We start from the raw sequence: 23183 nt of genomic DNA, 5'->3' as shown, positions 1-23183 counted from the left end.
GAGCATTAGATTATGAGGCGGGGGGGGGGGGGGGTACTTGTGCTGGGTGAAGTAGGCAAACACTATGTGTTTTAAAGTGGGAGAAGAGAGTGGGCCACTTGATGCGGGGTGGAAGGTCAGAGTGGTTAATATGGGTGTTGAGAGAGAGAGAGGTGGAGGCATAATCTTGCAGTTTTTCGCTGGATTCTCTGTAGCTTGTCTAAGCTAGTGTGGGATGTGGGGGTTGCAGCGATGCTTGCGTAAGCGTACAGGGGTATGATGCGTGAAGTATAGTGTTGCGATGGTTGCAAGAGCAGAAGTGGTAAGGGTTGATCTTAGGTGGAAGAGCAAGTTGAGTGACTTGGGTGATTCGCCGTAATACTTTCGAAGTGTTTTGTCCAGTGCAGGTCATGTTGGAGTATTATTCGAAGGTGATGGTGCTGTATTACTGTTTCCAGCAGAGTTTTCCCAAGAGTTATTTCGGGTAGTCGTAATGGGGGTCGGTTTGCATGGTAGAACTGGAGGATGACAGTGCTGGTTTTATTGACTAGCAGGTGCCAGCGCTCTAGCCATTCTGCTGCAGCATCGATGCTTCCTTGTAGCGCAGCTTCACATTCAATGGACATGCCTGCACTGGCAATCAGTGCGGTGTCGTCCGCGAAATGGCTACACAAGGTTGCAGCATTTCCACAGGCAGTGGGCAGGTCAATGGTGTATGCCAGGAACAGAAGTGGTCCCAGGACAGAGCCCTGGGGCACTCCGGCTGGAAGTGGTGTGAAGGCAGATGCTGTGCCTTCAATCTGCACCACACTGTCTACATCCTGTCAAGTAGGCTTCGAGCTCCTTGTGAGGGTTGCCATTAACAACGTAATGGCTCAGCTTTTTCAGCAAGTCTTGATGCTATACGCGATCGAACGCGTTGCTTAGGTCAAAGAAGCACGCAACAACATGCTTCCCAGCATCCCTAGTTGTTGATATCTGGGGTACGATCCATGCTACTTGCAGTTTGGTCCCATCTTGTTTCCTGAATCGGGATTGGTTGGGAGGTAAGTGTGGTGCTATGTGATTGTACAGACGAGAGTGGACTATTGTTTCTTGTGTTTTTGATATTATACTGAGCAGGGAGATGGGTCGGTAGTAGGTAGGATGGGAGGGGTTGCCCGACTTGGGGATGGGTGTAATAGTTGCGTCTCTCCAATCCTGTGGTATATCTCCTGATCTGAAGTTCAGATTGTAGAGACTAGTCAGAGATGAGGAGATTTCTTTTGCAGTTTCCTTCAGGAGGCGAGTCAAGGTGTTGTCAAAGCCTGTGCTCTTGCCAGTATCCAGACTACTTAGAAGTTTCTCGACCTCTTCCACTGTTGCTGCGATTGTACTCGGGGTATGAGTTATATCAGGGGTGGTGTTGATATCTGGTGTAGTGCAGGCGGTCTTGTTGATGGACTGTTGGCTTTGAGAGATGAAGAACTCATTCAGAGTTGTTGCCTTCTCCATGGCCGTGGCTGCAGAGGAGCTGGCTGTTAGTAGTGTGGGTATGGTTTGTTGGAATACAGTCAACTTCGCTTATAACGACACTCAGCGGGGCATCAGAAAAGTGTCGTTATTCACAAAGTGTCGTTATACCCAAAGTCTCATTTTATGTATTACAGTTACATGGGACTTTGCTCTGGGCATGGAAATTCTGTCGTTATTCGCGAATTGTCGTTATATCCGCAGTCGTTATTAGCGAAGTTGACTGTATGTATGAGCATAGGTCAAGGAACTAGCACTTCAAGTAGTTGTATCACCCATTGACAGCATGTGAACGTGTGGAGGTCGCGTATCAGGACTTTACAATAATTATAGATGCTCTGGACTTACCTCACATGCACACCTTTCATGCAACACATAGGTTTTGTGTTAGGAAGGAACTGTCACCTATCTTGCGCCTATCACACATGTACATTGCGCTTGGCACACATGTACATTGCGCTTGGCGCACATGTAAACTTTCTATACACACTATGCTAGTAATAATCATGCTGGCGCACTTTGTTCGCACATCTGTAAGGCGCGACATTAAGCTCTTGCATGGCACTAGTTGTAGCATCTTCTAGGCGCTGGTCCTTGTCACTGGACCTTCTTCTAGATTCTCGTATATTTCGCTTCTGTCTCTTGTCAGCTTGCTGATACCATTATCGCCTTGCTCGCTATACAGGCACACTATGGCACTCTTTTGAGGTCATGGCATATTGCATTCATATACAGTCTTCAAGAATGATTGTATGAGCCACTGTGACTAGATGTGGATCGAGTCAGCGCATCGGTTGCTGGAAGGTCTGAATTAGAGAAGGGATTCGGAACATGGTTTTTGCTTAGGCGCTTTCTTGGGGTGCTTCACTAGGCGTTGGAGGCTTGTCCCTGTCGACGTTGTTTGCTGGACAAAACTAGACCTAGCGTTTCGCAAAGGAGCGGTTACTTGGTTTCTATGAGCTGTGAAGAGCTTCCAGTCAGTGGGGAACGGTTGATGTTCCCAACACTACTGCCGAATGGGACTGTGGGGGACGGTAGATGTTCCCTACCATATGGGGAGGCTTGACCGGTTGTTACTAGAATCCCAAATACATTCCGTGTCAGTCATGGGAATGGTGTCTCGTGTCGGCAGCTGTGCGGTATGTATATGGCAACTCCTCCACCAAAGGCGTCCCTGTCCGCTCTTATGAGTTTGTAGCCATCAATGGTGTACATCCCATCACTGTCCGATGGATATGACCAGCTTTCCTGTATGGCGATGATTGAGGGGGGGGGGGGTTGCAAATCTGCCACGTGATGGAGCTCATTCATCTTATTCAACAAGCACCTGGCATTCGAGCTAATAAAATTCACGATTTCCATTATAAGTTATAATCCATTATATATTTCATTTTTATAATTTGTTTTGCCTTGGTGTATCCGCATTTGAAGGTATTGTTCTCACTGATATTGTGGAGAGCAACTGTAGGCTAGGATTGAATATCATGTGACACCAGATCATGTGACACCAGTGGGCTGAAGCATAAACCCTGTGCTGCTGGGGTATGGGATTGGCTGTGGGCAGAGTGGATGTTGTTGCTCCCTTTTTGCTTTGATTGTTGTTGTTTGAAATCTTTTATTCTCACGATGGCCTGTGGCTAATAAGAGATTGTTGTTGTTGTTGTTGTTGTTGTTGTTGTTGTTGTTGTTGTTGTTGTTGTTGTTGTTGTTGTTGTTGTTGTTGTTGTTGTTGTTGTTGTTGTTGTTGTTGTTGTTGTTTGAATTCTTTATTCTCACGATGGCACCATCGCCAATACTGTTGTTGTTGTTGTTGTTGTTGTTGTTGTTGTTGTTGTTGTTGTTGTTGTTGTTGTTGTTGTTGTTGTTGTTGTTGTTGTTGTTGTTGTTGTTGCTGCTGCTGCTGCTGCTGCTGCTGCTGCTGCTGCTGCTGCTGCTGCTGCTGCTGCTGTTGCTGCTGCTGCTGTTGTTGTTGTTGTTGTTGTTGTCAGAAAGTTTTTTCTAGTTGTGGTCATTGATCACTACTATTGGATGATTTGTTTTCTTGTGTAGGCGGCCTTGGCAGAAAAGGCTGAGAAAGAATTCCTGCAGAAGACGAATCGGTGGCTGAAAGAACAAGGCATCAAGATGAGTGCAACCAAGTACCTCAATGACCTTAGGAGTAAGGCCACACCCACGCTAGCTAAAAATGGTGAGATTGGCTTTTGCGTAAAGCACGATTCACAACTTTCTGAGATATGATATGCGACATGTGACACTTGTAACGAAGAGTTGCCTGTTGCGTACTGCTGCAAACAATCGCAGCAGCTGACCAACATTCGACCCTTTGCGACATATGACACACTGCGGCTTACATCAATGGAGTACAGTTCTTACATCAATGGAGTACAGTTCTTACACCAATGGAGTACAGTTCTTACACCAATGGAGTACAGTTCTTACATCAATGGAGTACAGTTCTTACATCAACGGAGTGCAGTTTACTAGGCTGGGTGCGCCTGCATGTTTTGTGCGCTGCGGACAATGCAGAAAAAAACAAAATTATTGTGTAATGTGTGCCGTGGTTGCAGCTCGTCGCAGGTGTCACATGTCGTGTATCACATAGCAAAATGTGGTGCATGTAGCGTGAATTATGCTCCATGGAGATTGAGTGCTTTGGGTTGCCGGGTATTCGCTCTATTACTGGAGGCTGTGTGGATAGCGAGGCGAGGCTTCCTTGTTACAGTTCATAGAGCCTGGTGCTGTACTGCCTAATTACACAACACCAGGTTTGATACTGGTTCAATGTGTACATGTGTGTGTATGTGTGTGTGTGTGTGCGTGCGTGCGTGCGTGCGTGCGCGCGCGCGGGATGGCGGGCGGGCGGGCGTGCGGGCGTGGTGTACATGTGCGTGTGTGCGTGCGTGTAACTGGCTAGCTACAGGTACAGCTAGATTGTACAGCTCACGTGAATCTACGTTGTATAGAGAGTGCGCACTTCAGGGACAGCGCCGTAGCGTGCGTTATGTCGAGGTTTACGTTATGTTGGATTACGGTGTGCAGAACAAAATTTTGTATGGGAGTGATGCTGTTTCGGTGTGGGATTTTTAGTAATTGTTACGTACTAGCGAGGTCTATGTACCTGTGAGAGTTGTTATATGGAGAGGAGACCTGTACATGCATGACACCGGTATGTGCATGTTTATGACACATGCCTCTACATGCACATCTGCAATCAATATCTGGCATTGTGTTCTCTCCAGAGGGGAGTGTCGTTATATCACGACTCCACTATATCTTTCATAACACTAGGGCTGAAACGAACGCTCAATGAAGCGAACGAATATTCTTTTTTTCCGAATACACCTGAAACGAAGAATATTCCGAATATTTTGAACTATGCAATATCCATGGATACCTAGTTGTATCCATGGTAACCATAGACCATCAACTGGTGGCTACCCATTTTATGAAGAGACATTTGAAAAGGACATCTTCATTGGCTTGCTGATGATAACACATGGATGGAGACAAGCCTACACATATTCTGCACCACATAAGCCTATTCTATATCAAAAAGACGGGGTTCTACACATTTATGAATATTCTTATTCCTCATAAATGAAGAATATTCTTTTTCTGGACTTGGATGGAGAGCCAAGGATAAATTAATAGAAAAAGAAAAGGGCCAAGGAACTACAAGTTACGCTATAATGTGCAATGTTATCGTATGAGCTGATTGGTTAGGAACTGGCGGTGTTAGTGGACATTATAGCGTAACTTGTACAAGACTGAGTTCCTTGGTCCTTTCTCTTTTCTGTAAATTCTTTTTCTGGTCTGCATATGTCGAATATTCCTTTCAGCCCACGATAAAATACTCGATGGTTATGATTCCGAAGGCAGAAAGCTGAAGAGTCCCGACACAACTACCGCTGAGGACAACGCAAATCCACCCCCGAAGACACCGAAGAAAACGAAAAAGATCAGTTCGTCTAAAGGTAATAGTGCGATGCATGTCTGTCTACATCTTATTTCATCAACTTTAGGGAATGAAAAGGGAAAGTAATAGGATCGTGAGTGTGATTGCTCTGGTAGACCACTACCCCATGTACTGAACAGTCGCTTTGTGAGTGAAAAAGGATCCCTCAACTCAAAATACGATCTCTTTGCTGCATACATCACTAGAATGTTCACTAAATTTTCTGGCTTGGCCCGTCATCAGGGTAAAAAACAGTTTACAGTTTTCACACTGATTATGGGCCATGGCCGAAGATTTGGTGAACATTTTAAATGACGTATGCAGCAGGGAAAGAGACGGTATTTTGATTGTGTGAGTTGAGGTACTCTAATGTGTAGATGACTGCAATGCAGTCTGCGAGTACTAATAGAAAGGGGAAAGTGTGTGAAAATATTATTGTCACCACAACGACATCAGGCCTCAAACAAGGGACGTTCGCTACAGGCCAGCGGTGCTCTACCACACAGCAGTGCCACCGCTAAGTTACGAGACTCATATGCTGCGGTCGCTATCCAAACTCAGACCGTTTAACGAAGCTCGATACTACTGCAAGTCAACAAATGTTCGGCGCAAATTTATTTTTCGGCTATTTTCGGCCTGGTCATGTTTGGCCGCAGATTTGTTGCGGCCAAAATTTTGTTTTGCAAGGTTCAGTGTGACAGTGACAGTGTATACAGTGTATACAGGCGGCAGCAGTACAGGCTGGAAATTTGATGCGGTCGAAATGGGTTTGAGCAATGGGAGGCCGTAATTTAAATGGGCCGACTTTTTTTAGACTTACAGTAAGTCACAAACTGGTCTTCTGAGCATCCTTCTACGCATGTCATCAGTGGTAATATTATGACTTTCTGCCCCTCATCAGTCTAGCCCCCTCGTGGACAACTTTTTCTCCATGGTGTTTTTCACTGAAATTTACAGCAGGAATTTGCCCAAGTGCCCCATATAACCTTTTGTTTTTCCTATTCAGCAAGGGTGTGACTTGACATATAAGCTGCAAAACAGGAGCATCTTCGGAATTTATTTTTATTTTTTATGCTAGCAATGACTTTCACGCGGAATTCACTGCAGGCGAAAGGCTATGGAATATTGCAATGGGTGAAAAGTCTGGAATCTGCTGTGTAGATATTGATACGTTACTATTTATTCGTGAAGACTTGGGAACGGAAACAAAACATGTCATGAGAAAGAACAACAGGAAAAAGAAGCACACTCAACTAATCCGTGTGTGTGCGTGCATGCAGTACAACTATGACGTAATGAATATAGATACACATCACGCCCCTTCGAGATGTTGCGAAACCTGTGACAGCAACATCTATCATAAATAAAACAAAATGAAGAATGAAAACAACAAAGCAGAGACAGCAGAAATTGACATTAGTGATCAAGAGTGTCAATCATAGGACTGTCCATGATGCGAACCAATGTTTAAATGCTGGGGTGGCTTGCGCTGACGTGCGCTGCGGCGGGACGGCGGCGGCTGGGAAGAGGCGTCAGCAGCAGCCGGTTGGACAACGAGCGGTGCAGGCACAAGTGGGCGATACGGACGCAGGAATCTGCGGCTCCGCCAATAAATGCGACCACTCGGCAACTTCACTAGGTAGTCCCGATGATTACCGACAGCAACAATGACCCCACGAATAGACCACTGCTTGGTGCGCGGATGCTGAACATCCACGTGGGTGCCGAGGCGGAGCTGCGGCAACGAGCGACGAGTTGACGACTTGTCTGTGACGGCATCGTCGGATGGCATGGCAGTCTCATCACGTGTCGTCGTTTTGGAGAGCCAGGATGAATCAAACTCCTTCCAATGTGCAATGACGAATGACTGGAGAGAGCGGCCATATAGGAGCTCAGCGGGGCTCTGGCCAGAGGAGCCAGGTGTGTTTCGCCATTCCAGGAGCCCTCGGCGGAAGTCATCTGTGTCAAGATTGCCATTCACGGTTGTCTTGGTGATAAGACGCTTCATGGCTTTGACAGCAGCTTCGGCGTGCCCATTACTCTGCGGGTAGTGGGGAGAGGATATGACATGGTTTACCTGCCAGCGCGTACAGAACTCAGCAAACTTATGCGAGGAGAACTGGGGACCACCATCTGTACACAGTACAGCAGGAACACCAACATCAGAGAACCAGCGACGGAATGCTAGTATCACGTCATGCGATGAGGTGGTGCGGCCAGTACGCGAGACACAGGGCCATCCGGTCAAACGATCTGCATACACAAGGAAGTCGTGACCTTGACAAGTGAACAAATCGGCAGATGCACATTCAAACGGTAGTGTCGGGGTGCGGTCGTTCAGCAGGGGCTCAGCTGGCTGGGACGACTGGTGTTCGCGGCAAGCAAGACAAGAACGAACGAGTGTATCAATGTCCTTGGTGATACCGGACCAGTATACAAGCTGACGCGCATGAGACTTAGTACGCACTAGGCCTTGGTGTGAAGCGTGGAGGTTGTGCAATACCTGAGCACGCAATGATTCAGGAACAACAATGCGGTTGCCCTTCAACACAATGCCATGGTCGACGGAGAGATGCTCACGTCCATTCCAGTACGCACGTAACGGAGCAGGCAACTTCTGCTGGCGATCAGGGAATCCAGTCAAGATACACTCAATCAATGACTGGTACGTGGCATCTGCAGCTGCAGCTTCACGCAGCTCTGCAACCTTGAGATTCGCATTCGGCTCAGTGTCCGAGTGCACCATGCAGATCTGAATGCTGCGGCAATAAAGCGACGGGGCTTCACCAAGCTCATCAGTGGTGGAAGGAATGCCAACAGGATTCCGGGACAGCGCATCGGCGAAGGCATTTTCAGAACCTTTTCGCCAAGATGCCTGCAGCTGATAGGCTTGGAGCTTGAGGCGTAATCGTAGAAGACGCGGGTTCTCGATCTGATCCAACGAATATGAGTTGATGATCGGAATCAGGGGCTTGTGGTCGGTGACTACTTCAAATGGCGCACCAGACAGGTAGATGCGGCATTTGCGCACGGCCCATACTACAGCGAGCATTTCCAACTCGATGACAGCATAACGTGTTTCAGCATCAGACAGGTAGCGGGATCCACACTGAATAATACGCCACTGATCATTCTGCTTTTGCCAAAGCACGAATCCGAGACCTCTTAGAGCGGATGCATCGGTTTCAAGCCGGAGGTCTTGACCAACTTGATAGAAAGCGAGAACCGGAGGAGACAAGAGAGCTTCCTGTGTCCGTCCAAACGCTGCAGTGTGGCTAGCGTCCCACATGAACTCACGGGAGGTCTTGAGCAGGCCACGCAGAGGATTGGTCAACTCGGCTAGATGTGGAGTGAACTCGCCACATTGGTTCACTAGACCGAGGAACGAACGGAGATCGGTTCTGTTGGCGGGTACTGGAAACTGGCGAATACCAGACGTCTTATCATTGTCGACGACCCAGCCATCAGGCGTGACGTTGTAGCCGCAGAAATGGACACGTTGCGTACCGAACACAAACTTGGCGGGGCTGAACGTGATACCATGCTCCCTGGCGCAGAGCAGAATCTCGCGCACGTGGCTGACATGCGACAGAAAGTCGTCGTCGTACGCTAGGCAATCATCGACTACCTTGCCGAGACGCGGGATGGCAGAGAACGCAGCATCAGTGCGCCGGTTGAACTCATCCCCAGCAGATATTAGACCCTGCGGTTCCGTAGATAACGATATCTGCCGTACGGGGTGATAAACGTGGTGAATTCCTGAGCAGTGTCACTGAGAGGAATCTGCCAGTAGCCGTGCCTTGCATCGAGCTTCGTAAAGAACTTAGCAGAGCCAACTCCAGAGACAACGTCACGTGCCGTATGTACGGGATGCGCGGGGCGACGGACTTGGTCGTTCAGCCGCTTGAAGTCAACTGTGAGGCGCTTCTCAGTGCTGCCCTTCTTGTCTACTATGACAATCGGATGGCACCATTCACTGGGGCTCCGTCACTGGTTCAATAATCCCGTCGCTGACCATGCCGTCGAGCTGAGTCTTGATCTGGTCACGGAACGCATACGGTATTGGTCGAGCAGTGTACACACAGGAAGGCTTAGAATCATGCTGTAGCTCAATTTCCATTGGCGGACCTTCCATTGGCTTCAGACCGGAATCCGAGAAAACGTCAGCGAACTCTTGCAGGAGCTGCTCACGTGTCCGCGCTAACTCAGCATCACTAGGATGAGCGCATGACGAAACAGCTGCACAGATCTTGGGTGAAGATGCACCCTCGTGTTCAGCGGTGAATTGGACTGGCCAATCAGGTGGGAGAAACTTCAGCGCACGCAATGAGGTATGAGACAGCCGGGCATCGTGTAGACCCTTGTACACATGGATGACGGTTTCATGCTGCGTCTCACCGACTCGTAGAGTCGCACGTATCTTGCCCAGGTTGCGTAGCGGCTCACCGGTCACAGCCTGCACACAGTCGTGGTCGTCATCTAAGTTCTCGACGAACCCACCGATCTGCGTGAGGTGCTCCTCGCCAATGGCATCAACGTCACTGCCTGTGTCTGGTGTCCAGGACAGTTGGGATGGCTGATCCTCTGTTTGCAGCATGGTCGAAACAGGTACTGTGCGACGGTCCACGCGAGACGCACGCTGTAGCTTCAGCTGTCCAAGCTTGGCAGCAGAGCTAGTCTTCGGCTGTTTCTGGCGCTTGCACATTCGCTGAAAATGCCCAATGCCATGACAGGAGTTGCACTTCTTGCCCTTGGCAGGACATACAGATTTCGTGTGGTCAGAACGACCACAATTTGGACAAGTGGACTTGGCCGCACTTGATGTCTCACTTGGCTTAGAGTCAGCTGGCTTGTGACGTTTCTGCTGCTTGTACGCCGACTGCTTGGCAGCACTTGCCTGGAGGCCAGGACTGGGCATGTGTGCCTTGGTGTGGTATGCTGCTTCCTCCGTCCGACAGAGGGTGACAGCCTGGTCGAGCGTGAGACCATGAGTTGCGAGCAACTTGTGTCGCGTCTCATCGTTCCGCACACCAATGACGACGCGGTCGCGCAGAGATTCCTCCTTGAGGGTACGGCCTCGGCCTTTGCACTGCGCACAGCAGCAAGCATCACACGTTCCACATAGGCTGTGTGACAAGAAGTCGCATGCACTTTGTAGTTCACACAGGGCTGTGTAAAACGCATCAAATGATTCTCCAGCTTGCTGGACACGCTGGTAAAACTCTATGCGGTCCAACAGTGGATTACGTTGCCGTCTGATATACGCCTGAATGCGCTCCAGCATCAGGTCGACGTCAGCTGAAGCTGGTATGCAGATAATATCCTCTCGGATAAAACGTCGCAGCTCCTCATCGAAACACTGACGGAGTGTTGCCACTCTGGCCTCACGAGCCTGGCTGGCCAAATGCTGGCAAACACTCCAGCTTTCAACGAAGGAGTGAAAATCAGCCAGCGTCGCAGACGACAATAAGTGTGGGCAGGAAACACTGTTCACTGGCCGTGGTGCTGAGGTCTGCGAGGTGGACTGAGCTGGTGCTGAGGGCTGCGGAGTGAACTGAGGCTGCGATGGTGATAGCGACCTGCTCTGAACATTCTTGAACAGATCTTGCATCGCCTTATCACGAGCCTCAGCTGCACGCATCTGCTGCTCCATAAATTTCATCAGGACACCCATTTGAGATTCCTGCTGTCGCTCGGTCGCGGAGGACAGGTCAAATCCGGTATCGTCCTGTGATTGTTCCATTACGATTAGTCACTCTCGTCCACGAGTACGAACAAATACACTACTAAAATAATTCAACTGAGACAGAGTTTCGATCGCGGAAACTACTACTTCACACGGAAAAAACAACTGGGCCCGTGCAAACACTACAAGGTGCGGACACAAGGCACGGACACAGGAAAGAACAAGTTCACTGCGCCATGATATGTTACTATTTATTCGTGAAGACTTGGGAACGGAAACAAAACATGTCATGAGAAAGAACAACAGGAAAAAGAAGCACACTCAACTAATCCGTGTGTGTGCGTGCATGCAGTACAACTATGACGTAATGAATATAGATACACATCAGATATGTTACTCCATACAGGAGACCTGTTGGCAGGAACTACACCATGATATTAGCCTATGCAAAGCTATCTACCAAAGTAGGCCTTAGGGAGGAATCTCACACAATTTCTGCACTATCTAAAATCCGATATCTTTCAAAGCGGCATACTGGAAGATGATGCCTAAATAGTATACCCTCCCCCTAACAAATGGTCATTTCTTGCTCCGGACATCTACAGGTGCTGAAGACGAAAAAAACACAGACCAATCTTTAGACCAATTTGTTGGTATTGAGCTACCTTCCAAAACATTTTGTTCAGACCTCGAAGTTCACGCTTTCATGAAGGAAGCTACACAGTTGCACATCCCTCACTGTCCAGGCGCGTACGCAGGGGGGGGTTTCCCGTTGCCCGGAAACCCCCCAAATGTTCCAAACGAGCAACGTTTTTGGGCATTTTAGGTAGGGCGCATGATCGATCTGGCAAGAATGTAAAACTTCAAAAGATCGTAACTCAGTCAAATCTCGCTCAAATCCAACGATCTAAATATCCAGGTCGAATAGAAACCTCTCAGCTGTCAGTTGAAATAATTTGCGAAGCGCTGTGAGCAATGTATCGTGAGATAAATCATTCATAAGTTGAGCCGCGATCTCGGCAATTTCAAAGTGCGACTTGAGTATCGAGAATTTGAGATTTTCGTCGCGCTGATTTGCTCAAATTTGCAGGGGCTTCACTTGTGATATTTTCAAAAGTAGACAGCAAAAAAATCGAAACTCTGCGATCAAGAAAAACGAAATCGCTGGAGCAAGATGCGTTTGAGCCTGTTTGGGGCATATTTCGCACCGTCGCTGCACTCTACCGCTATAGCCTATAGCGCTGGATATGTACATTACTGTACTGCGTCCTGGCTATCATGGTCGACCTCATTCTCTCCCTGGTACCTTTCCACTTCCAGAAAGCCCAAGATAATGAAGATTGAGTGAGTAGAACTGAAGTTCTGATCCAAACAACACGAAAAAATGCATAATTTTGAAATTTTCCTAGGGCTCTTTTATAAAGGGTTAAAACTTAAAACTCATTCATTGTTTGGGATTCGGTTGGAAACCCCCCTAGAGGTGACCCTGCGTACGCGCCTGCTGTCCCACACATACCTGAACTATTATAATAGTATGCGGGGAGCCCTAAGGCATGAATTATTCATTAGTTTGAGGGAATGAAAAGAGGACAAAATACCTTATACAATGTACTAGCAAGTGTTTGTCATACTTGTACGAATTGTTGCGTATTTGTCGTGTTTGTGTATTTGGAAGCTAGTGCTGGTTCCTTATCAACTAAAATGTATGATTGTGTAATACTTTCATGTGGTAAAATACCTTACGTTAGGGATCTCAGCGCGTGCACTGCGCATGCAGTTCGCGCATGCAGCCAAACGCGCATCAGAAGTGGCATGCAGAATTTTTGCCAAACACTGGCTATTTTTTGCAGAAAATTGAGATCTTGAACGAAGGAGAAATGGCTGAAATTTCCTTGCAAGGAGATGGTGGTTACAGGCTACCTGCTTACCAGAATGGGATCTTGTTTGGTATGTTGGCCGCCCATGTGTTCTGGAATCGATTTTTAGCTTTCGTTGGAAGGCGCGAAGCCGTTTTCGTTCCAAACGACAGGGTTCTTTCAGAGCGGAAAATGGCGACCATGCCGATCGTTGCCACGATCTCCGAGTTGAAAATCTCTGGATTTAACCGGGGAAAAGCTCTGGATTCAATGGTAAACCCGGCAGAAATACTTGATGTTGGATGTTGAGAGCTTGCAGGAAATTTGACCGAAGCGTTCATGCTCCACGTGACGGTGTTCGTTCTTGTGAATTTCTGCATTTCTGACATATCGCCGTGCATATGGGCCGTTGTTCCAGAGACATCGATTGTCAGGTGTGGACAGGGTTTTGTTCGAGTAGTCGTGTGGAGACGTGGTTTGGTTCTCACAGGCAACAGGAGCGACTCCTCGGGATGGCGAAAGCCAAATCTACCCAAAGCCGACTTCACGATCGCCGATCTTCTGGCGGCGCATTTTCACTTATGCTCTGCAACAAGCGGCACAAGCTGTGGAAATCGTCAGATGATAATATATATTAGCCTATCAGTGTGCCCAGAACTTCTAGTGACTCTACTGAAGCATTAGCTTGAGTAATCTTTCTTTCTAGCCCTCTCTTTCTCTCTCTCTCTCTCTCTCTGTCCCTCTCTTTCTCTCTAAAAATGTTCCAAACTTCAAAATCTAGGTCGAGCTGCATCGGGGAGTCGTCAAATACCGACTCACTGAGCCGGTTTTTGGCGATCGCCATTTTTTTTCAGTCTGCCATCGCCGCGTTGAAAAATCGATTACATCATTGAATGCGCAAAGCCCTGCGCAGTGTCCGCGCTGACATCCCTACTTACGTCCCAGTGACACTGCTTCCAACATGCAGCATCAACGTCCAGAGCGGGGGAAATCCCATGCCCTCCCCCCCCCCCCCCTCTGCTATTGGTAAATATGTGCTAGTGATGGACACAGCTGGACACAGATAAACACGAAGTAGGAGAGCATTGTGGAGGTCGGAGGCCTCTGATTTCTAGTCCTCGTGGCAACCACTTCTTTCCACATGCCTTTCTCCCAGGCATAGGTCGAATCAACTGTCATACTTTAATTGGTGGTATCATTGAAAGTTACTTGAGAACGGGTTTATTCGCAAAGCAAATTGCGTGGATCACTGAGGGTTACTACCTCAAACTCCTCTTTACACCTTGTTGACACACTGTCTCAGCTAATGCAAATTAACTCTTTTGAACAATTGTCCTATTGCTATTGGCAGCGAAACCATTCGACATAAGGACATGGGACAAGAAAACCAGGAGTTTTATCGAACCGCCGACAACCAAGCGGAGGAGATCTGATCGAGACATTGCCGATGATAAGGAAGATGATAAGCCCAAGGTTAGTGACTTTTCTATTTTCTGCACCTTTTTTTCCTTTCTGGGGTTTTGTTCTGTTGTGGCCATTTATGCCCCTTTACCCCCCCCCCCTCTCTGTCTCCTCCTCTGTTTCTCTGTCTCCTTCTCTGTTTCTTTGTCTCTCTGCCTCTCTGTTTCTCTGTCTCCCTTTTTCCCTGTCTCTCTGTCTCTCTCTCCCTCTCTCGCTATCTCTCTCTCTCTCTCTCTCTCTCTCTCTCTCTCTCTCTCTCTCTCTTTTCTCTTTCTCTTCAAATCTGTTCCCCTCTATCATGCATTACTACCAGTGCTACTGCTTGCCTTAGATCTGTTGATGTACTGTTGCAGTACGGGTACGAGGTGAATTGCTATTTCTGGACATTGTACATATCTGGACATTTCGAGTAAAATAATTTTTCGTCGCATGTAGAGTCAAGTCACTTGAGTTGATGAAGTCCTTTCTTCCTGTAGTCGACAGCTGGGCTGTTGTAGTTTCTCCTCGTGTCGGTGCCTTGTTGATAACCTCTGCTTGTGCGGCATTTCAACTAGTTTTGTGGCACGATATCGGATTAGAATTTTGAAGTAAAATAAGAAGAATGTAGTAATGAATCGTTGGCTTCTCCATGTGCACTCCACGTCAGACACTGTATAGTACTGGAATTGGTGGCTGGAAGTGTGAAGAGGCCAACTGCAGTCCACCGGGAGAAAAAATAACAAAATGGTGGAGTATGGGATGCCAACTGATGTTCTTTTATTTTCATGTCCAGAATTCCCTACAATGAAATTTAGGAATGGACTCGGATGGAGAGCCAAGGATTTATTTATAAGAAATAAAAAAAGAAAAAGGACCAAGGAACTACAAGTTACGCTATAATGTCCACTAACACCACCTGTTACTAAACAATCAGCTCATGCGATAACATTGCACGACACTGACCGACGGTACTGACGTTCTACAACTATGTGGCTAACAGCTCTAGCACATTTTGGGTGCGCTCTCCAACAGCCTTCCAACTTGGAAGGTTCTTAGTTATAGAAATAACATAAGGAGGGGAAGGTGAGCGCAACCAAGATAAGCACGAGCTGAAAGTCTCAGATGTGAAGGACGTTGGCGGATGTTCATGCATGTCGATGACGATACTGGCAAGACCATTGGACAATACTGCCAAACCACGATTCAAGGACGCAAAGCAACATTCCATACGACTTGTGTGGCTCAAAAGATGGGAAGATCAAGCTGTTTTACTGAGGCGTTTGGTTTTGCATAATTCTTGTTCGCCTAGCTTCCCTTTTTATTGATCTTCGCATCTTTTGAGCCCCACAAGTTGTGTGGAATGTTGCTTTGCGTCCTTGAATCGTGGTTTGACCGTATTGTCCAATTGTTTTGCCAGTATCGTCATCGACATGCATGAACATCCGCCAACGTCCTTCACAGCTGAGACTTTCAGCTCGTGCTTAACTTGGTTGCGCTCACCTTCCCCTCCTTATGTTATTTCTATAACTAAGAACCTTCCAAGTTGGAAGGCTGTTGGAGTGCCCATCCAAGATGTGCTAGAGCTGTTAGCCAGTTAGTTGTAGAACGCCAGTACCGTCGGTCAGTGTCGTGCAATGTTATCGCATGAGCTGATTGTTTAGTAACTGGTGGTGTTAGTGGACATTATAGCATAACTTGTAGTTCCTTGGTCCTTTTTCTTTTTTCTTTCCTATAAATGAAATTTTGGCAAAAAATAAGCCTGTCAAGAATGTCCTAGCAAGTCTCTGGGATCAAAGCATAAGCAATTGTTACATATTTGGAAATATGAAGGATTAGGCCATGCAATAAGTACAAAAAGATAAGAAGAATGTAAAACACACAGCCAGTGGGGCTCTATTTTATTTTCATGTCCAGAAATTGCCATTCTCCTTGTACTGTACTGTCATCTCCCCTTGCCGTGTTACAATGTCTCATGCTGTGAATTGATCAAGAAAAGTCCACCAGTTCACTCTGTTGGTTTACTACTTTCAATCAGAGTTGTATGAACGGAGTTGTTCGCAGAGTAGGAGAATGATTAGGCTCACTGGAGACTTGAGCAGGTGCTCCTGTGAAAATTCCTGGATTGCACCACATTCTCATTGTTACCTACTTGGAGTATGAGGAAAGCTGGCATGTTCACTTGGAGAGGTCTGGCGGGTCTTTCAGGGCTTTTTTCATCAGTGTGATACAGGTCCTCCCTCGTTAGTAGATAATCTCTGGGCCATCGAAAAAGTTGTCTTATAACGAGACTCATCTTGTAGCAGGACTTGCAGCTAAAGGTGAAATAGGCACTACTTCGTACTTACCGGGGCTACCCTCGATACAACATAAATTATCGATGCTTCAACTCGTTATAAGATAATTGAACATCTCCAGCATAACTCTTCCTTGGATGCAAAGGATTGTCCATATTGACGAATACATGTACATAGATATAATACGTTTCGTCTTTCTGCTTTATCCTACGTGCTTTTGCCTTGGTCCTGCATGGTCAATATTATCTTATACTGAGGGTCTGGCACTCCAGGGACCTGGGCAAAGGGTCGTTATAATGGATTTTATGTACTAACGTATTATGTTGTAACCGGACCTGTTAACAGTTTTATAGACCTCGTTTCGCCAGGGGATTTCAGATTTCTATTTACTAACGGGGTTTATGTACTATTCGGACTCGTTATAATGAGGAAGGACCTGTATTTGTAGCAATAGTCCTACCAGCATACAATGTATAACTCTGATGTATTGTGTTTATGTACATCATGCACAGGGAAAGAAAGTCGAGAGTGTTGCAAGAGCGTTGCCAGACAATGTCAGGAAGCCACAAGACAATCCTTTCCAGCATGCACATGAAAAGAAATTTTCCAAGGTAAGCACTTGATGTTCTCACTAACAATATCTCTTTCTAAAAAGGAACAACACTTTTCGTTTCTTTCTTTTCAATTTGCGAACGAGAACCACATTCTTGGTAAAAAAAAATATATTTTTCACATCCCACTACACCCACTGCAGGCATACACTCCCTCCCCCGCCCTCCCCCCACCCCTCTCCCCGCCCTCCCCCACCCCACCCCACTCCCTCCCCCGCCCTCCCCCACCCCACTCCCTCCCTCCCCCACCACTCCACGGAACACGGCAACTGCGCCCACAGGTTGCAGCCAGGCTACTACTGCAAGAGAGACAAAGCATACTCGTATCTGGCGCAAGTCAGTCCTGAACTGATTGCTACTGGTACCTGAAGCCCAACAGTTGCACATAGCTAAAGAATAGAGAAAGATGACTTCAGCACCAATATGTCTACAGTGTGCTGAACAGAATTTTCAGTTTTGTTGTTTATGTCGTTCTGTTGAGCATGTGGCGGGATTCTCCCAAATCTCTTCGTCAGACCAAGCAAGGTGCACTCAGACTCTAAATCCTCGCTAGAAGCGTGTGATAATGATCTGGCCTTTCTACTGCTCTACTCCTTTCTACACGGGGCACTATTTGGACAGCTGTTCTTTCATGAGCATGCATGATATCTTCTCAAGTCAAACCCTCACTGGTTTCAGTTGTATACGCTGAGTGTATAAGCTGCAGCATATCTTGGAAGCTAATTGTCCTACATTCTACACACGTTTGTATGAAGATGAGACCTTCCGGGCATGGGCTACTGAGGGAATTATGTTTGCCTATAAATCCTCCTGACAGACATGTGCAACTTTGGCCAAGTAAATGATGGTATTATGTTATGGGAGTGGCATGGGGGGGGGGGGGGAATGACCTATTTTTCTGTATGCTTGTGTACTAGTGCTGCTGCTGCCGCTGCCGTTGTTGAAATATTTTGCTAGCAGTGGTCACTCGTCACTACTATTAGGTGATCTGCTGTGTTGCCACACCTGCTGACATGTCAGCAGCCTGCCAAGTTTAAAGGCACGCCACGACCTGCTGACAACAGTTATGGATGCCCACTTTTGACACTCTTTGTTAATAAGTCATTGTCCATATTTCTTTGTTGTTACTGAACATCATAGGCGTTACCACAGCTCTCCCCTAAAGTGCTAAGCAAGTTAGTCAGCTCTCTGTAGGAAGTCGTGGGCGGTGACATTACAAAACGAGAAAGTTCTGTATGTGTAGTCTGGGTTTGGTAGGAATGGGGTCCGCGGTCTCCTTCCCCGGATGATGAATTTAATTTTTTATATTAACCTACTCACATTTGGGTAAAATGATGTGGCAACACTGCGTCTGTTTTCTTTTGTAGGCACCCTCGTCTATCCCAACCATCAGTCCTCAGCCAAACAAGGCTAACAAAGAACGACAACAACAGCAGCAGCAGCAGCGGTCTCCATCTCAAAATGGCTTGGCCAAGAAGAGTGGTATTGTCAGCAGTGAAACGGACAAGCAGAAGAGACCGCAGCAAGCTGAGAATAGTAAGATTGGTTTTTACGTAAAGCACGATTCACAAGAGCATTTTTATGGTGCAATTCTCTACGTAGGTCAGTGTATTGACCGGAACTGGTATTTGCCAAGTAGGAGCTTTTACAGTACAACCACTTTGTATACCGAATCGATGAGGATGGGTGTTGACGGGAAAAGAAGAGTGTGTGTTCTTCAATAGTTCTTCCCCGTGAAGTACTTGCTACTGGCCAGGCTCACTCAAAAGCCTAATGGTGAATTCATTTCAAGCCTAGATTTATGAGCAGTGTTTAAAGTGTACACAATTGTGCGTGTATAGTTTGGCACGTCCCACAGCATGCAACTCTTTGTATCACAAATGCTTGCCAATGATCCTCTCTTTTATGTTGGCTTCACATGTAATCAGTTTTTCTTGATTGTGGCGCATTCCGAGCATGTCACGTATGAGCGGCACATTTCACTTGCTGCCTAATGCTTTTGACCCACCACATGATGTGGCCTATCTTGTTTATACGCGTATTTTGATGCGGGTGAATGCGTATGTGCTTACATTTGTGATTTTATGTGTACCTGTGGCGAACTTCTGGGATATGATCGACCGTCGTGAAGGCAGGAAGAGGAAGAGGCATGACACCATTAGCGCTGATTCACGCCGGAAGAGACCGGTTTCATGGGTTGCTCGCGCTACCAACTCCATATTGAAGAAGTTAACTGAAGGTAAGAGCACCGTGCATGGCGGTCTACGTCTTATTTTCATCCACTTTAGGGAATGAAAAGGGAAAGTAGTAGGGTCCCTCAACTCAAAATACGATCTCTTTGCTGCTGCATACATCACTAGAATGTTCACCAAATTTTCTGGCTTGGCCCGTCATCAGGGTAAAAAAAACAGTTTACAGTTTTCACCCTGATGACGGGCCATGGCCGAAGATTTGGTGAACATTTTAAATGACGTATGCAGCAGGGAAAGAGACGGTATTTTGATTGTGTGAGTTGAGGTAGTCTCGTATGCAGCAGGGAAAGAGACGGTATTTTGATTGTGTGAGTTGAGGTACTCTCGTATGCAGCAGGGAAAGAGACGGTATTTTGATTGTGTGAGTTGAGGTAGTCTCGTATGCAGCAGGGAAAGAGACGGTATTTTGATTGTGTGAGTTGAGGTACTCTCGTATGCAGCAGGGAAAGAGACGGTATTTTGATTGTGTGAGTTGAGGTAGTCTCGTATGCAGCAGGGAAAGAGACGGTATTTTGATTGTGTGAGTTGAGGTAGTCTCGTATGCAGCAGGGAAAGAGACGGTATTTTGATTGTGTGAGTTGAGGTACTCTCGTATGCAGCAGGGAAAGAGACGGTATTTTGATTGTGTGAGTTGAGGTAGTCTCGTATGCAGCAGGGAAAGAGACGGTATTTTGATTGTGTGAGTTGAGGTAGTCTCGTATGCAGCAGGGAAAGAGACGGTATTTTGATTGTGTGAGTTGAGGTAGTCTCGTATGCAGCAGGGAAAGAGACGGTATTTTGATTGTGTGAGTTGAGGTAGTCTCGTATGCAGCAGGGAAAGAGACGGTATTTTGATTGTGTGAGTTGAGGTAGTCTCGTATGCAGCAGGGAAAGAGACGGTATTTTGATTGTGTGAGTTGAGGTACTCTAATGTGTAGATGACTGCAATGGAGTCTGCGAGTACTAATAGAAAGGGGAAAGTGTGTGAAAATATGATTGTCACCAAAACGACATCAGGCCTCAAACAAGGGACGTTCGCTACAGGCCAGCGGTGCTCTACCACACAGCAATGCCACCGCTAAGTTACGAGACTCATATGCTGCGGTCGCTAACCAAACACAGACCGTTTAAGGCTGTGGTCACACTGCACAAGATTTTGGCTGACCAGCTGAAACGCTCGGTGCGCATTCGGCACCATTCAGGTGACAGTCTGGTCGTACTGAATTCTCAGCGCCAGCTGAATGGCTGAAACATGTTCAAGTGTTTTCGAATATTCCAAATTGTCTGATTAATTTCACGCTGAACTAGACCTGTTTTGAGATTTCTCTCAATGCAAGCTCCTGTACAAGTTACTTTTGAAAGGACAAGGATCCAGCTGTAACCAACGGGAGCCTTGCTCTGCTGCAACGACTTTCTAGGCTTTCCTGAGCTGACGACGATCATCAAACTATTTTTTGACGTTTCGGATCTTGAGAGAACAATTTTTCAGCTTCACAACAAGTCTCACCTCCCGCTGCAGAGTTCATGCATCTGTAGATATGGTGGAGGAGACACTCTTATTGAAAAGGACGTGAAGATGGTTGTAGTAAGGTCACTGTTTCCAAACACAGTGTCTTCCACCTTGCTTCATGCTGTCAATTTAACTACTTCCAACTTGCAGCATCAGCGTCTAGAGGGAGGAAAATTCCATGTCCCTCCCCCCCCCCCACACACACTGCTCTTGGTAAATCATCATCATCTGCGTTGCCGAAAAAAATAATAGTAAAATTTAAAAAATAATAATAATAATAAACGGCATTATGCAGCTGTGTAAGCGCAGTAGATGCACAGTGTGCATTCAATTAATGGTATCATTTAAAAGGTTACTTGAGCACGTGTTTATTCACAAAGCCAATTGTATGAATCACTGAGGGTTCCTACCTCTAACTCGTCTCTACACCTTGCTCACACCTTGCCCAAGCTAATGCAAAGTAACTTCTGAACAATTGTCCTATTACTATTGGCAGAGAATACCAAGAGTGAAGCCTTGCCGCAGACAACCAAGCAGGGGAAATCTGATCGAGACATTGCTGATGATGAGAAGGATGATAAGCCCAAGGTTAGTGACTTCTATTTTTTCTACATCTGTCTCCTTTCTGGTCGTTCTTGTTCGGTAAAGGCCATTTCTGCCCCTTTTACTTTCCCCTCCCCCAATCTCTAGCTGTCTGTCTCTCTTTCTCTCCCTCTCCCTCTCCCTCTCTCTCTCTCTCTCTCTCTCCCTTTCTCTCTCCCTTTCTCTCTCCCTCTCGCTCTCTGTCTCTCTGTCTCTCTCTCTCTCTCTCTCTCTCTCTCTCTCTCTCTCTCTCTCTCTCTCTCTCTGTCTCTCTCTCTCTTTCTCTCTGTCTCTCTCTCTCTCTCTCTCCGTCTCTGTCTGTCTCTCTCTCTCTCTCCTCTCTCTCTCTCCATTTCTCTCTTGCGATCAGAGTTGTAAGGAGAGTAGGAGCATGCCTAGGCTACTCACTTCAGACTTGACTACTGTAAAGCCTTACTACACATAACGAAGTGATAATTCTAGCGAGTTAACGAGGAGAAGTCTGTCATTAAAATAGAAAATTTAATAGTTATACAGAAATTGTTACATATACTTTTGCTATTGAGCGTTGAGTATGAGTGTGAATCGTAACTCTTTGGTGCAGGTAAACAAGTTAAAATTTAGGAAATCGTTATAATATGCGCCTCGTTAGAATAATGGCTTTCACAGTAGGTGCTGCTGTGACATTCCCGGATTACACCACATTTCACTGTTACCTGTCGCATCCCTGAGCTCCGTGACCGGACCCAGAAATCACTACAAGCGGCGACCGAATAGGCGTGTGGCCTCACGACGAGCCCAACATAACCCAGGGGCCAACTAATATAGCTGGCTTGGTCCAAGTCCAACCCCACACAGTCAACAGACAAAGACTGTTAGTTTCACGTTATGAGTAGTCATTCGAATCCGACCTCTAAGTAAACCAAAACAGAGAGCTGAGACCGAGTCTCGACTCGACTGATGTAAAAGAGAGAGAGCGAGAGCTTCTTTTATAGCGCAATCTAGAGATATGGCGTGATCATTGCTTCGAAGGGTACGGGGTAATTCCAGGAAATAGGAGAACAGGTAAAACCGGAATATGCGCAGCCAGTCAGCAGGAAAGCAGAATACACGTACGGTAATCGTTCGAGAAGAGGAAGAAAGACATGGATAGAAGAAAGACCGAATTGGGACGTGGGGAGCCCGCTCACCCACGTCAGAGTACAATGTGCGTATATGAGGGTCACGTTGGGGAGCCTGCTCACCCAACGTGCCATTATTGCTCAGCGGCTTCTTATGGGCAAGTTCTGCGGTGTTCTTTGCTCTGCTTGTGTGATACCCTTGACCTGGCGCTGTGACAGTTTTTGCTCTTGCGCCCGTCTCGGCTCTGCATTCTTTGCACTTAGCTCTGTGAGTCTTGGTTCTTTGCACGAAGCGCCGAGGCATCGTGGAAACCTGTAGAACGTCATGGTGACGTGGTTTTGAACAAAGCCCGGAGTCACATTTCCAGGAAACGTACAACGCGAGAACCTACCTGACCAGGTTCCGGCCTTGGTTCACATGATGTGT

General features: G+C 46.9%; 1 protein-coding gene across 1 annotated transcript in view; it reads left to right on the top strand.

The window, feature by feature from the left end:
• The window catches only part of LOC135811571 (uncharacterized), a 50386-nt gene that overhangs the window by 25026 nt on the left and 2177 nt on the right, over positions 1–23183 (top strand). The window contains exons 7-13 of the mRNA XM_065324802.1: positions 3541–3679; positions 5331–5465; positions 14340–14461; positions 17235–17333; positions 18701–18869; positions 19465–19572; positions 21571–21662. Of these exons, the coding sequence (XP_065180874.1) occupies positions 3541–3679; positions 5331–5465; positions 14340–14461; positions 17235–17333; positions 18701–18869; positions 19465–19572; positions 21571–21662 (864 nt within the window). The remainder of the gene's footprint in view (positions 1–3540; positions 3680–5330; positions 5466–14339; positions 14462–17234; positions 17334–18700; positions 18870–19464; positions 19573–21570; positions 21663–23183) is intronic.

Source organism: Sycon ciliatum, chromosome 3 (assembly GCF_964019385.1).
Source record: "Sycon ciliatum chromosome 3, ocSycCili1.1, whole genome shotgun sequence".
NCBI classification, from domain to species: domain Eukaryota; kingdom Metazoa; phylum Porifera; class Calcarea; order Leucosolenida; family Sycettidae; genus Sycon; species Sycon ciliatum.
This window is presented reverse-complemented; position numbering and strand designations above follow the sequence as displayed.